Raw genomic sequence first — 11375 nt, 5'->3', positions numbered from 1 at the left:
TTGCTGGTATACCATATGGCCTTCAGGTTTGTTACTCCAACAAGAGCCACCAGGTGGCAGCAAAAGCCCATATTTGGGGAGGTCCTTGCTGGGCTTTACCCTGGCCTGCCTGAGGTCCCAAAGCCTGGTTCCAACTGAGGTCCTCCAGAGGGAGATTTGGAAGTAGAGTGTCCCCAATCTGTACTGCAAGACAGGACCATGAGTGTCCCCAGGTCTCAGCCTCAGAGCAGTGCAGAGATGGATCAGGTAGGATGAAGAACCAAGCTACTGAGGAGGGTAGGAAGGGGGCGAGGGATGTGAACAACCACCAGCTCTGCCTTCTGTACCTGAGAAGAAAAACGATTAGATTTCTTCTGACCCCAGCCCTTCTGAACCCTGTCCTCACCCTAAAACCATGCAGAACTGAAAGAAGGTACTGGGACTCAGAGTATGTTTAGCCTATCGAACACATCATCAAACCGGCAGTTGGGAGGATGGGGACCTTTCAAGTCAGACTACATTTCCTGGGCACTGTCATGGGCTCAGTCCTAGAAAATCCATGTCAAAGGGACTGAATGCCTCAGACTGGCTCTGCTCTCCAGGGATGCAAAATATCTAGAATCAAGGATCAGGTCAGAGTGTGGTGAGGAGACAGAAAAAAGAAGCAGATTTGCATAGAGGCCCCTCCCTCCTCTGAGGCAGGAAGACAGAATAAGAGAGGTCTGGGGAAGCTAGGCCCAGGGTTGGGGGATCAGAAGGCAATGTTCTTGGGGGATCACCACCATGACCTGGACTCTGCTCCTCCTCACCATCCTCACTCAGGGCTCAGGTGAGGCCTCCAGGGGGGAGACCATGGCGATATCTGGGATGCTTCTTTACCTCCCCTCTGCTCTCCTGGACCCAGCACTGAACTGGGCACTGAGTGTGTTTCTGCTCTTTTCAGGTTCCTGGGCCCAGACTCCCCTGACTCAGCCTCCCTCAGTGTCTGGGTCTCCTGCACAGTCTGTCACCATCTCCTGTGCTGGAAGCAGCAATGATGTTGGGTATGGTAGTTATGTCTCCTGGTACCAACAACAACCGGGCACGGCCCCTAAACTCCTGATTTATGAAGTCACAAAGCGGCCCTCAGGGATCCCTGATCGCTTCTCTGGCTCCAAGTCTGGCAACACGGCCTCCCTGACCATCTCTGGGCTCCAGGCTGAGGATGAGGCTGATTACTACTGTGCTTCATATAGGAGTGGTAACACTCTCCACAGTGGTGCAAGTTGATGGGGAAGTGAGACCAAAACCTGCCCTAAAATTACAGGCTCCCTCCTTGCTCTGAAGATGCTCCCTCATCCCTGTGCAGGGGGCTCAGGCAGCAAGGCCTGGACAATTGTATTTCTATCTATTCCCGTCTCCTCTCCCAAAGCTTTGAAAATACAGGGGTTTTTTTTTTTCAGGTATTCTCTCTCACTTAAATACAAAAGGAAATGCTCTCTTTGATTTACTGCCTCGGTAATGTTTTTGTGGATCCAGAGGCCACTCATTCCAATCCCTTCATTGTAACAGTCTCTGGGAGCCCTGTGCTCTGCTTGTTGGGTAGATTACCCAGAGTCCTCTGAGAAATCCCAAGTTTAAATCCCTTGGTGTCCCACACCTGTGCAGACTGGCCTGGATTCAGTTTTCAACCAATGATGTGGGAATGAAACAAAGTATTTCCTCCCTCTTTCCCTCTGTCTGTCCCTCCCTCCCTCTTTCCTTCCTTCCCTCCTTTGTGTCTTCCTTCTTTTTTCTTCTTCTCTTTCATTCTTCCCTTCTACCCTCCTAATATTTCCCATAACCAAGGAATGTTTCAGGTGGGAGTTTGAGTGAAAGATTCTGTCTCTCTCAAAATTGTGCCTCCTCTCGGATTCCTGAGTGATTCTACTGGAAGCAGCTCTGCATGTGAAATGTCTTCCCTTTATGACGGGATATTTCCAAATGGATGCTTGGTTCTTTAAGATATCTGCTGGATGTGTCCCCCATTCCTAAGGGATCCCCAAAGTATACAATATTCATGATAACCCAACTCATTTCTAGCTGTGATCCCAGTTATGATGAATCACAAAGTACAAATGCACATAATACTCAGGCCAAGCATCCTTTGACCAATGAAGGAGGCTGAGCTTAGGAGCCAGAAGACCTGGTGCAGTGACCTCATCATCCCAGCCTGTGAAACCTCTCAACTTCAGCCCTGAAAGCGCCAGGTCTTGAAAATGACCTCATTCCTTGTGAAATCAGGCTGGATGGTCATTCTACCTGCAGTTGCATCTTGGTTATAATGTTCTCTGTTTCAGCTACTAGTTCACATATTTCCAGTTACTTCTTTCTTTCCTGATAAAGAGTCAGTACCTTCATGTTTAATCATCCAAGCTGCAAGAGTGACACTTGTGGACACTCCCAGCCAGATCATAGCACAGTGGAACAGGGTCTCTGCTATTGGAGACACAGGATAATGTCTTGAGTCACAGCTCTGAGTCTGTGTAATGCTGGTCACAGTGTGAGCATGCTTGTAGGATGCATTTGTGATCATGTTTGTGTTGAACAGAAGCAGAAAACAGAGTGATAACTGCTCTGGTGATCCTTCTTGGCATCAGATGTATGTCCTACACCCTGAGTATAATAGCAAGATCAGTATTTTACAAGTTATTTCCATGAGATAGGAAGGTAGGTGCCCCCATTACCACTTCTAGTGATTCTCCTCAAATGCGGGACCACAATTTTCTTTTGAGAAGGTAGTCACTATTTTACAAGAGGGACTCTTACAAGGAGAGCCAGTAGCTAGATGTTGAGTGAAATGCATCTCTCTACCATGACCTACTTGTAGCAAAAATCACCCTTTGTTTCTTGTGTATTGGGAGTGACCGATTTTAGGAATAGCCCTTGCATTTTCTCATATAATGCAACAGAATGCCTGTTTAAGTCTCTTTTCGGATGGGAAAAGAAGGGTCTCTTTTGATGGAAAAAGTTAGACATGTTCTGCATCACTACAGGCAATATATCCACCCATGTGTCTCTGTCAGATACACTCAGGGACTCAGCACCACAGGTCAGTGACCTTTCAGGGGTCCACACAGTGTCTGGCAGGTGCCACTCATTTTATACTCTACCTCTTCTGGATATTTAAATTTTTTCTCTTAATTGCAATTTTATCACTCTCACCCAAGGACATTTTTCCCATTGATTTTAGAGAGAAAGGAAGAGGAGAAAAATCGATATTGGAGGGAAGCATCAATGGTTGCTTCCTGGACAAGCCCAGACTGGGAATCGAACCTGCAAGGACTGGAGATTGACCCCGCAACCTTGGCCTCTGCCCTCACCAGGGATAGAAACACTCCGTCTTTCTGTCATGGGATGATTCTTCAATCAACTTGTTGGGAACCGCCCTGACTGGTATCAGAAGCTGTAACCCCCGCCTAGGCTAAGGCTAAGGGAACGCCCTTGGAACCGTAAGCCAGCAAGGAGACAAAAGCTTATCTCCCTGGAAGGAATGCTGCTTCTGCTGCTGAACCCCCCAAAACTTGGTTGGTTAGCCAAAGATGGGTAAGATTCCCCACGGGGGGAACGACCTAAGGCAGGCACGATCACTTTGGGAGGCCCCCCAAAAGAAGGACTTGGGGGGCTGCAGCAAAAGGGGGTGATGAACCCTCGCTCCTCGTCTTTGACATAGCCTGAGTTCCTTAGTTCCCTTGCTCCACCTAAGCCTGAAACAATGACAGAGTGGTGCAGCTCTTTGCTGAGAAGGGCGGATTCCCCGGGTGATCAGGCCTAAGAAAGAATATGTAAATTACTGTGAAACCTTCTTTGTTTAGAATGCTGTCAGCTGAATGAGAAGGGTTCAAGGAGGAAGTTAATTTGAAGTCTTACAGCTCTTGTACCCCGACTCAAAATAGACCAGCAGAGTTCCTTGTTCTCTATGGTTCCTTACTTCCCCCTAATGAGTACTCTACTTCACCTGAATTATTATGCAAAATGAGCCCAATAAAAGCAGGTATGGACTGTAAATCGGCGCACTTGCCACTAGGGGGGTGGCCATTTTCGTCCCTACTTCCCCACAGAAACTAGTCTCTGTGCATGTTATTTCTCGCGTGTTTATCGTCTAGCCATCCACAGCGTTCCGTGGTCACTGCTGGCCGGTGACCCATGCAACATCAACTGAGCTGTGCTGGCCAGGGTGTAACTGTAGTTTATAAAGGAATCATCATATTCATTTTGATCTGAGAACGGGTTTGGGACTAAATATTTGTGTGAGTTAATTTATTTGCTTGGCCTTATAGGTTATTAACCATAGTTACAAGTGTTCATTTTGCCTTCTTGGGTGGCTGTCATGCTTAGTGTTTCTGTCTCACAATTTGTCTTGTGGTCACACAAATACAGAACCATGTTAAATAAGAATGGGGACTCCTGCAGCGTGGGGGTTCTGAGGTGTTCCCGGTTCTATCGGAACCAGGAATGAGGGACAGGTGGAAGCTAGTGAAAATCAGAGGTTTGCTCCTTGCTGTCCTATGTGGATAACTGGAATGTCCCCAGGGGGCCTCGCCACAGTTTTTCCAGGAGTAGAGAATCCAGTCTGCTTGACCCAAAGGGGCAGTGGATGGATCTTTGAACAGCTCACTGATTACTACCACTTTACTGTGATTTCACACTAGAGATATTCTCTAAACCATGGCATATAGCCCAGAAATGTTTAGGATACCAAGAGTGAAACAACTGTATCAAATAGAAAGCTGGCACTTCCTCTCACATCCCATTTCCTCTCCCCAATGCCTGATGCTGCCATAAATCTGTGCCCTCCCTGGGCCAGAATGTCACCTCTCTTTGCCCTTCACGATGTCTGTGATGCAGAACAAACAATGACATTTAAATAGTGTTCTCTGAACATTTTAAACCATAGAACTTCCAGCCATTATCTGAGGACATGTCCATTCCAATCTGGGCAGGACCAGTCAGTCCTGATTTGTTTGTTCTCCAAGTCCACATTTCCCAGAAAAATACACCAGGCCGAGCATCTCTTTGTGGATGAGGGAGATTTTGCTTCACAAAATCACACAGCTCTCAGGTGAGGTATTTTAATGTACTATGCAGGGAGCACAAGGAAGGACATTGTGTCCCATGTGACAGAGGAACACACTCTGAGGACAAGACCAAGAGCTGAGCTCTTTCCCAGCCCTGACTTGTCACCTCCCAGAAGCTCAAACACAGGAGTCCACTTCTCCTTATCCACTTCATAGTAATCAGTCCTACTGAGCTCTCTCTCCCTCATGGGTATGTTGTATTTTGAAATTGTGGGAAGTCAATCTGTCTTCCTTTGTACCATTTTTCATCCATTTTTCCTCATGAAATTGATCTTATTTCACAGTAATGTTCCACACCCAGGTCAAGGTCTAGATCATGAGCACAAAACCTGTCATAAGAGAGTTAAGAGACAAGCTCAATTGTTCTGAAGGGAGGCTCTGGGATTCCCTCATTGGGCAGTTGACACTCCATTCTAAAAGAGGATAAATGAGCTCAGATGGATGTAAGGGTTATCTAGAGACCTGTTACTGAGCTGGATGGGAATAAAAAGAGGAGGAGAAGGGAACAGAACAGATTTTTCCAGCTCCTACTGGTGCTTTCTCAGGTGCTTGGGTGGAATCATCTGTAGCCACCAGGGGGCATCGGTGTCTAAATTTGGAGGAGGCACTGTGTTTTACCAGACCTGTATGAAGTCTTACCTGGGGATTCCCCTGAGTGGGTGGTTAAGGGAAGGGGATGCCCTGTATGTGTTGTGTCCCAGTATTTGTACATGTATAAGTGGCAAAAATGCTCATGAACCTAGAAACAGAAGAGTGTGGGACTAGCTATACATGAGAAGTCATTTCAACTGAGGAGCTTTAAAAAAAAAAGGCTGAGAGGGAATGAGAGGTGCCAGCTCTGTCTTAGGCCCTTGGATAGTGCAATTATTTTCTGACCAACATGAGACCTTCTCCCGGCCCTACTGGCAGATGTGTCAGAAAAAATGTCCCTGTGTTCCTCAGCCTGGGACCACCTTGATTCCTCCAGTACAGGATGTCCAGGTGGGATCTATTTCCTAGGCACTAGAACAATGGTCTCAGTGTGTTTGGAGTAACAGAAAACCTGACACACCATCTAAATTCTCTAAGATTAGCCTTCATGTCCACTGTGGACAAGCATCTAGATCAAGGGTCAGGTCTGAGTCGGGTGAGGAGAGGCAGGAGCAGAAGCAGATTTGCATGGAGGCCACTCCCTCCTCTGAGGTAGCAAGAATGGATAAAAGAGGTCTGGGGGAGCCAGGCTCAGTGTTGGGGTCTCTGAAGGCAACGCTCTTGAGGTTCCTCGACCATGGCCTGGGCTCCTCTCCTCTTCACGCTCCTCACTCAGGGCTCAGGTGAGGCCTCTAGGGAGGGGACCATGGGGGCATCTGTGATGATTCTGTGTCTCCTCTTCTGGCTCACCCAGGTCCACCCCTGAACTGAGCACTGAATGTGTTTTTGTTCTTTTCAGGTTTTTGGGCCCAGGCTGCCCTGACTCAGCCTCCTTCAGTGTCCGGGTCTCCGGGACAGTCTGTCACCATCTCCTGTGCTGGAAGCAGCAATGATGTTGGGTATGGTAGTTATGTCTCCTGGTACCAACAAAACCCAGGCAAGTCCCCTACACTCCTGATTTATGAAGTCACAAAGCGGCCCTCAGGGATCCCTGATCACTTCTCTGGCTCCAAGTCTGGCAACACAGCCTCCCTGACCATCTCTGGGCTCCAGGCTGAGGATGAGGCTGATTATTACTGTAGTTCATATCATAGCGTTGACACTCTCCACAGTGGTGCAAGTTGATGGGGAAGTGAGACCAAAACCTGCCCTCCATTCATAGGCTCCCTCCTGGCTCTGAAGATGCTTCCGCATCTCTGTGCCGGGGGCTCATGCAGCATGGCCTGGGGTGTTCATTCTCTACCTGTTCTTGTCTCCTGTCCCAGAGCTTCGAAAATGCAGTGGGCTTTTTTTTCTTTTCAGTCGTTCTCCTCTCTCACATGAAATCCAAAAGGAAACTCTTTTTTATTGCCTTTGCATGTGTTTTGTGGATCCCAAAGGCCAATCAATTCATACACTTAAATGTAACAGCCACTGGGAACCCTGTGCTCTGCTTTTTGGATAGCTTTCCCATAGTCCTCTGGGAGATTCTCATTTGAATCCCATGGTCACTCACACCTGTGAAGACTGGCATGAATCCAGTTGTCCACAAATGGTGTGGGGATGAGAACAAAGAAGTTTTTCTTTCTCTTCCTACATCCTTCCTTCCTTCCTTCCTTCCTTCCTTCCTTCCTTCCTTCCTTCCTTCCTTCCTTCCTTCCTTCCTTCCTTCCTTCCTTCCTGAGCTCATAGTATTTCCATTAATAAGGAATTTTTGAGGTGGGAATTTGAGTGAAACTTTCTGGGTCTCTCAGATTCTCTCCTCCCCTTGGAACCCTAAATGACTCCATAGGAAGCAGCCCTGCACATGAGCTCCCATCCCATTATGATGGAACCTTTCCAAATGGCTGCTTGGTTTTCAAAACATATCTTGGATGTGCCTCCCATCTTCAGGCACCCCCAAGTATGCGATTTTCATGATGATCCAACTCATTTCTAGTTGTAATTCCAGTTAAAGGAATCACAAAGTACAAATGCACATGTACAAATACACAAAGCTCTAGGGCAAGAATTGATTGACTATTGAATGAAGGTGGCATTTAGGTGCCCTAAGACCTGGTGCAGTGACCTCATCATCTGAGGTTGCAAGACCTCTCCCAGCTTCAGCCCTGACAGCACCAGGTCTTGTGAACGACCTCTCTCCCAGTCAAGTCAGCATGCATGGTCACACTATGTAGATTCACATCTTTGCTGTAATGTTCTCTGTTTTAGTTACTTGTTCAGAATTTTTCCAGTTACTTCTTTCTTTCCCTATGAAGAGTCAGTACCTTCATGTTTTAATCATCCAGGCTGCAAGAGTGACACATGTGGACCCTCCCAGCTGGGTCACAGCACAGTGGGACAGGGTCTCTGCTATTGGAGACACAGGATAATGTCTTGAGTCACAGCCCCCAGTCTGTGTAATGCTGGGCACAGGGTGAGCCTGCCTGTAGGGTGCGTGTGTGATAATGTTTGTGTCAAACAGCAGCAGAAAGCAGAGTGACAACTGCTCTGGTGATCCTTCTTGGCATCAGATGCATGTCCTACACCCTGACTATAATAGCAAGATCAGTATTTTGTAAGTTATTTTGATATACTAATAAGGCAGGAGCCCCCATAACCACTTTTCTAGTGCTTCTCCTCTAATGTGGGACCACAGTTGCCTTTTGAGAAGGTAGTCACTATTTTACAAGAGGGACTCTTAGAAGGACAGCCAGTAGCTAGATGTTGGGCGTACAAGATATGTAACATGATCTATCTGAAGTAACAAATGCACTTTGTTTCTTGTGTATTGGGAGTGTCCAATTGTAGGAACAGCCCTCTGCATTTTCTTATATAATGTAACAGATACCGGTTTAAGTGTTTTTTCAGATGCATGGAAAAGGGCTATTTGTGATGAAAGAGAAAAGGATGCTCTATGTGTCAGTATGGTGAATATCTCCACCAATGTTTTTCTGTAGAAACAGTCAAGGACTTGGCATCACAAGACAGTGACATTACACCTGTCCACACCATGTCTGTGTCAGGTGCCACTCTTTTTATAATGAACCAATTCTGGATAGTTCATCTTTGCCCTCTTAACTGCAAATTTATATTTATCATCACCCAGTGACAATTTTTCATTAACTTTAGAGAAAAAGGAAGGGAAGGAGGAAGGAAAGGACAAAAACATCCATTGGAGAAAGAAGTATCAATTGGTGCTTCCTGTACACACCCAGAGAGGGGACTGAACACACAACCTAGGCATGTGCTCTGATGGGGAATCTAACTCATACACTTCTGTTTGGGGATGACACTCCAACCAACTGAGCCACACCAGTCAGGGCTTAATTGCAATATTTAAGGAACCATCACATTCATTTTGACATGAAAGTATGCATTTGGGCATAAATATTTGTGTATTTTAATTTATTTGCTTGGCTTTATTGATTATTAATCCTAGTTACAAGTGTTCATTTTGCCTACTTTGGTGGCTGTCATACTTAGTGTTTCTGTGCCATGTCTTATCCTCTGGGTACACATATAGAGTAATTTTACAAGAGAATGTGCACTTCTGCAACACTGGGGGCTCTTGGTACTAGGAGAACCAGCAATGAGGACAAGGTGGAACCAAGAGAAGACCAGAGGTCTGCTTCTTGTTGGAACCAGGTGGATAGCTGGAAAGTAGAACAGGGGCCCCTGCACAGTTTTCCCAGGAGACAAGGATCCAGTCTACTTGATGCACAGGTCCAGTGGATAGATCTCTGAACAGGTCATTGATTACCACCACTTTACTATGATTTTACACTAGAGATGTTATTCTTTAAATCTCATCACACAGCACATAAATGATGAGAGTACCCGCACTGAAACACCTGTGTGGAATAGAAAACTGTCACTTCCTCCCACATCCTATGTCCTCTCCCCCAATGCCGGAGGCTGCCATAAATGGGTGCCCTCCTAGGCCAGAGTGTCACCTCTCTTTGCTGTGATGTCATCTTAACAATGACATTAAAATAGTGTTATTGGAGCACTTTAGCCCTGGCTGGCATAGCTCAGTGGACTGAGCGCCGGCTGCGAACCAAAGCATCGCAGGTTCAATTCCAAGTCAGGGCACATGCCTGGGTTGCAGGCCACGGCCCCCAGCAACCACACATTGATGTTTCTCTCTCTCTCTCTTTCTCCCTCCGTTCCCTCTCTAAAAATAAATAAATAAAATCTTTTAAAAAATCGTGTTATTGGAGCATTTTTATCCCTAGAACCTCCAGTCATTTTCTGAGAACATTTCCATTTCAATCTGGCCAGGACCAGTCAGTCCTTATTCATCTTTTCTGCAAACCCAACTCTTTCCAGAAAAATACACCAGACCAAACATCTCTCTGTGGATGGGGAAGATTGTGTCTCATGAAGTCACACAGCTCTCAGTTGAGCTCATCTCCATGTTCTACAGAGGGGGCATGATGAAGGTCAGTGTGTGACTCATGTGACAAGACAAACACACTCTGAGGACAAGTTCTGAAGTTGAACTCTTTGTTAATCCTGACTTGTCACCTCCCAGAAGCTCAAACACAAGAAGTCCACTACCCACTATCCATTCAGTTGTAATGAGTCCTACTGAACTCTCTCTCCCTCAGTGCTTATGCTGTATTTCAGCATTGTGGGAAGTCAATCTGTCTTCCCATTGTCCCATTTTCTTCATCCATTTTTCCTCCTATATTTGATTTTATTTCATGTCTGATTTTTCCTCAGCCCAGGCTTAAAACTGCCCCAGGATCACCAACTCTGTGACAAGACAGCAGAGACAGCTCAATGATCCTATGGGGAGGGTCTAGACTACCTCATTGGGCAGTTGACATTCTGTTTTAAAGGAAAAAGGATACAAAGATAAATGAGTTCAGATGGATGGAAAGGATATTTAGAGAGCTGGTACTAAACTGGATGGGAATTAAAAGAGAAGAAGGGAACAGAGCAGATTTTTCCAGCTCCCACTCAACTGCCTTCTCAGGTGCTTGGGTTAAATCATCTGTAGCCACCAGGGGGCAGCGTTGCCTGAATTTGGGAAAGGCACTTAGTGTGGCATACAAGACCTATCTGATGTGTTAAAAGACCTTTGCCCTGACAGTATCCTGAGTGGGTTGTTAAAGGTATGGAATACCCTGTATGTGTAGTGTCCCAGTATTTCTACTTCTAGAAATGACAATAAATATTTCTGAGCCTCTAACATTATAGAGGTTAGGACAAAGGATAAATAAGGATTCATTTCAACTGAGGAGCTTCAAGAAAAGTTGAGAAAGAATGAGAGATGCCAGTTTGCCTTTGATCCATTCCTTTGAGAGAATGTAATGACTGGATTTTTTTGTACTGAACTTCAGACCCCATCTTCATTCTCCTCCCAGATGTGTCGGTGGGAGGTCCCTATATTCCTCAGCCAAGAGCCACCCTGTTTCCTACAAGAGGAAGGTCAGGAACATCCACATGGGCTCCATTTCCTAGGCACCCGAATAATGGTCTCAGTGTGTTGTGAGTGAGAACAAAATGTCACAGACCATTTAAATTTTCTGTCATGTCCTCTGCAGAGAAGCATCTAGATCAAGGGTCAGGTCAGAGTGGGGTGAGGTGAGGCAGGTGCAGGAAGCAGATTTGCATGGAGGTGCCCTCCCTCCTCTAAAGCAGGGGGAGAGAATAAGAGATGTTTTGGGGGGTCAGGCTCAGTGTTGGGGTCTCAGAAGGCAA

The 11375-nt window shown here is 46.3% G+C and overlaps 2 gene segments (V, D, J or C); both read left to right on the top strand.

Annotated features, from left to right (window-relative positions):
* The first annotated feature begins 680 nt into the window (after nucleotides 1-680).
* LOC123810949 lies at nucleotides 681-1260 on the top strand. The segment is given in 2 exon segments: nucleotides 681-808; nucleotides 923-1260. Coding segments are annotated over 2 exon segments (372 nt in total).
* A 5026-nt stretch (nucleotides 1261-6286) lies between these two features.
* LOC123810823 lies at nucleotides 6287-6830 on the top strand. The segment is given in 2 exon segments: nucleotides 6287-6388; nucleotides 6505-6830. Coding segments are annotated over 2 exon segments (372 nt in total).
* The last annotated feature ends 4545 nt before the right edge of the window (nucleotides 6831-11375 follow it).

The sequence above is a fragment of the Phyllostomus hastatus genome, unplaced genomic scaffold (assembly GCF_019186645.2).
Source record: "Phyllostomus hastatus isolate PE091 unplaced genomic scaffold, TTU_PhHast_1.1 phas_scaffold_760, whole genome shotgun sequence".
In the NCBI taxonomy this organism is placed as follows: domain Eukaryota; kingdom Metazoa; phylum Chordata; class Mammalia; order Chiroptera; family Phyllostomidae; genus Phyllostomus; species Phyllostomus hastatus.
Note: the sequence above shows the minus strand (reverse complement) of the source record. Positions and strands in the feature narration are given on the sequence as shown.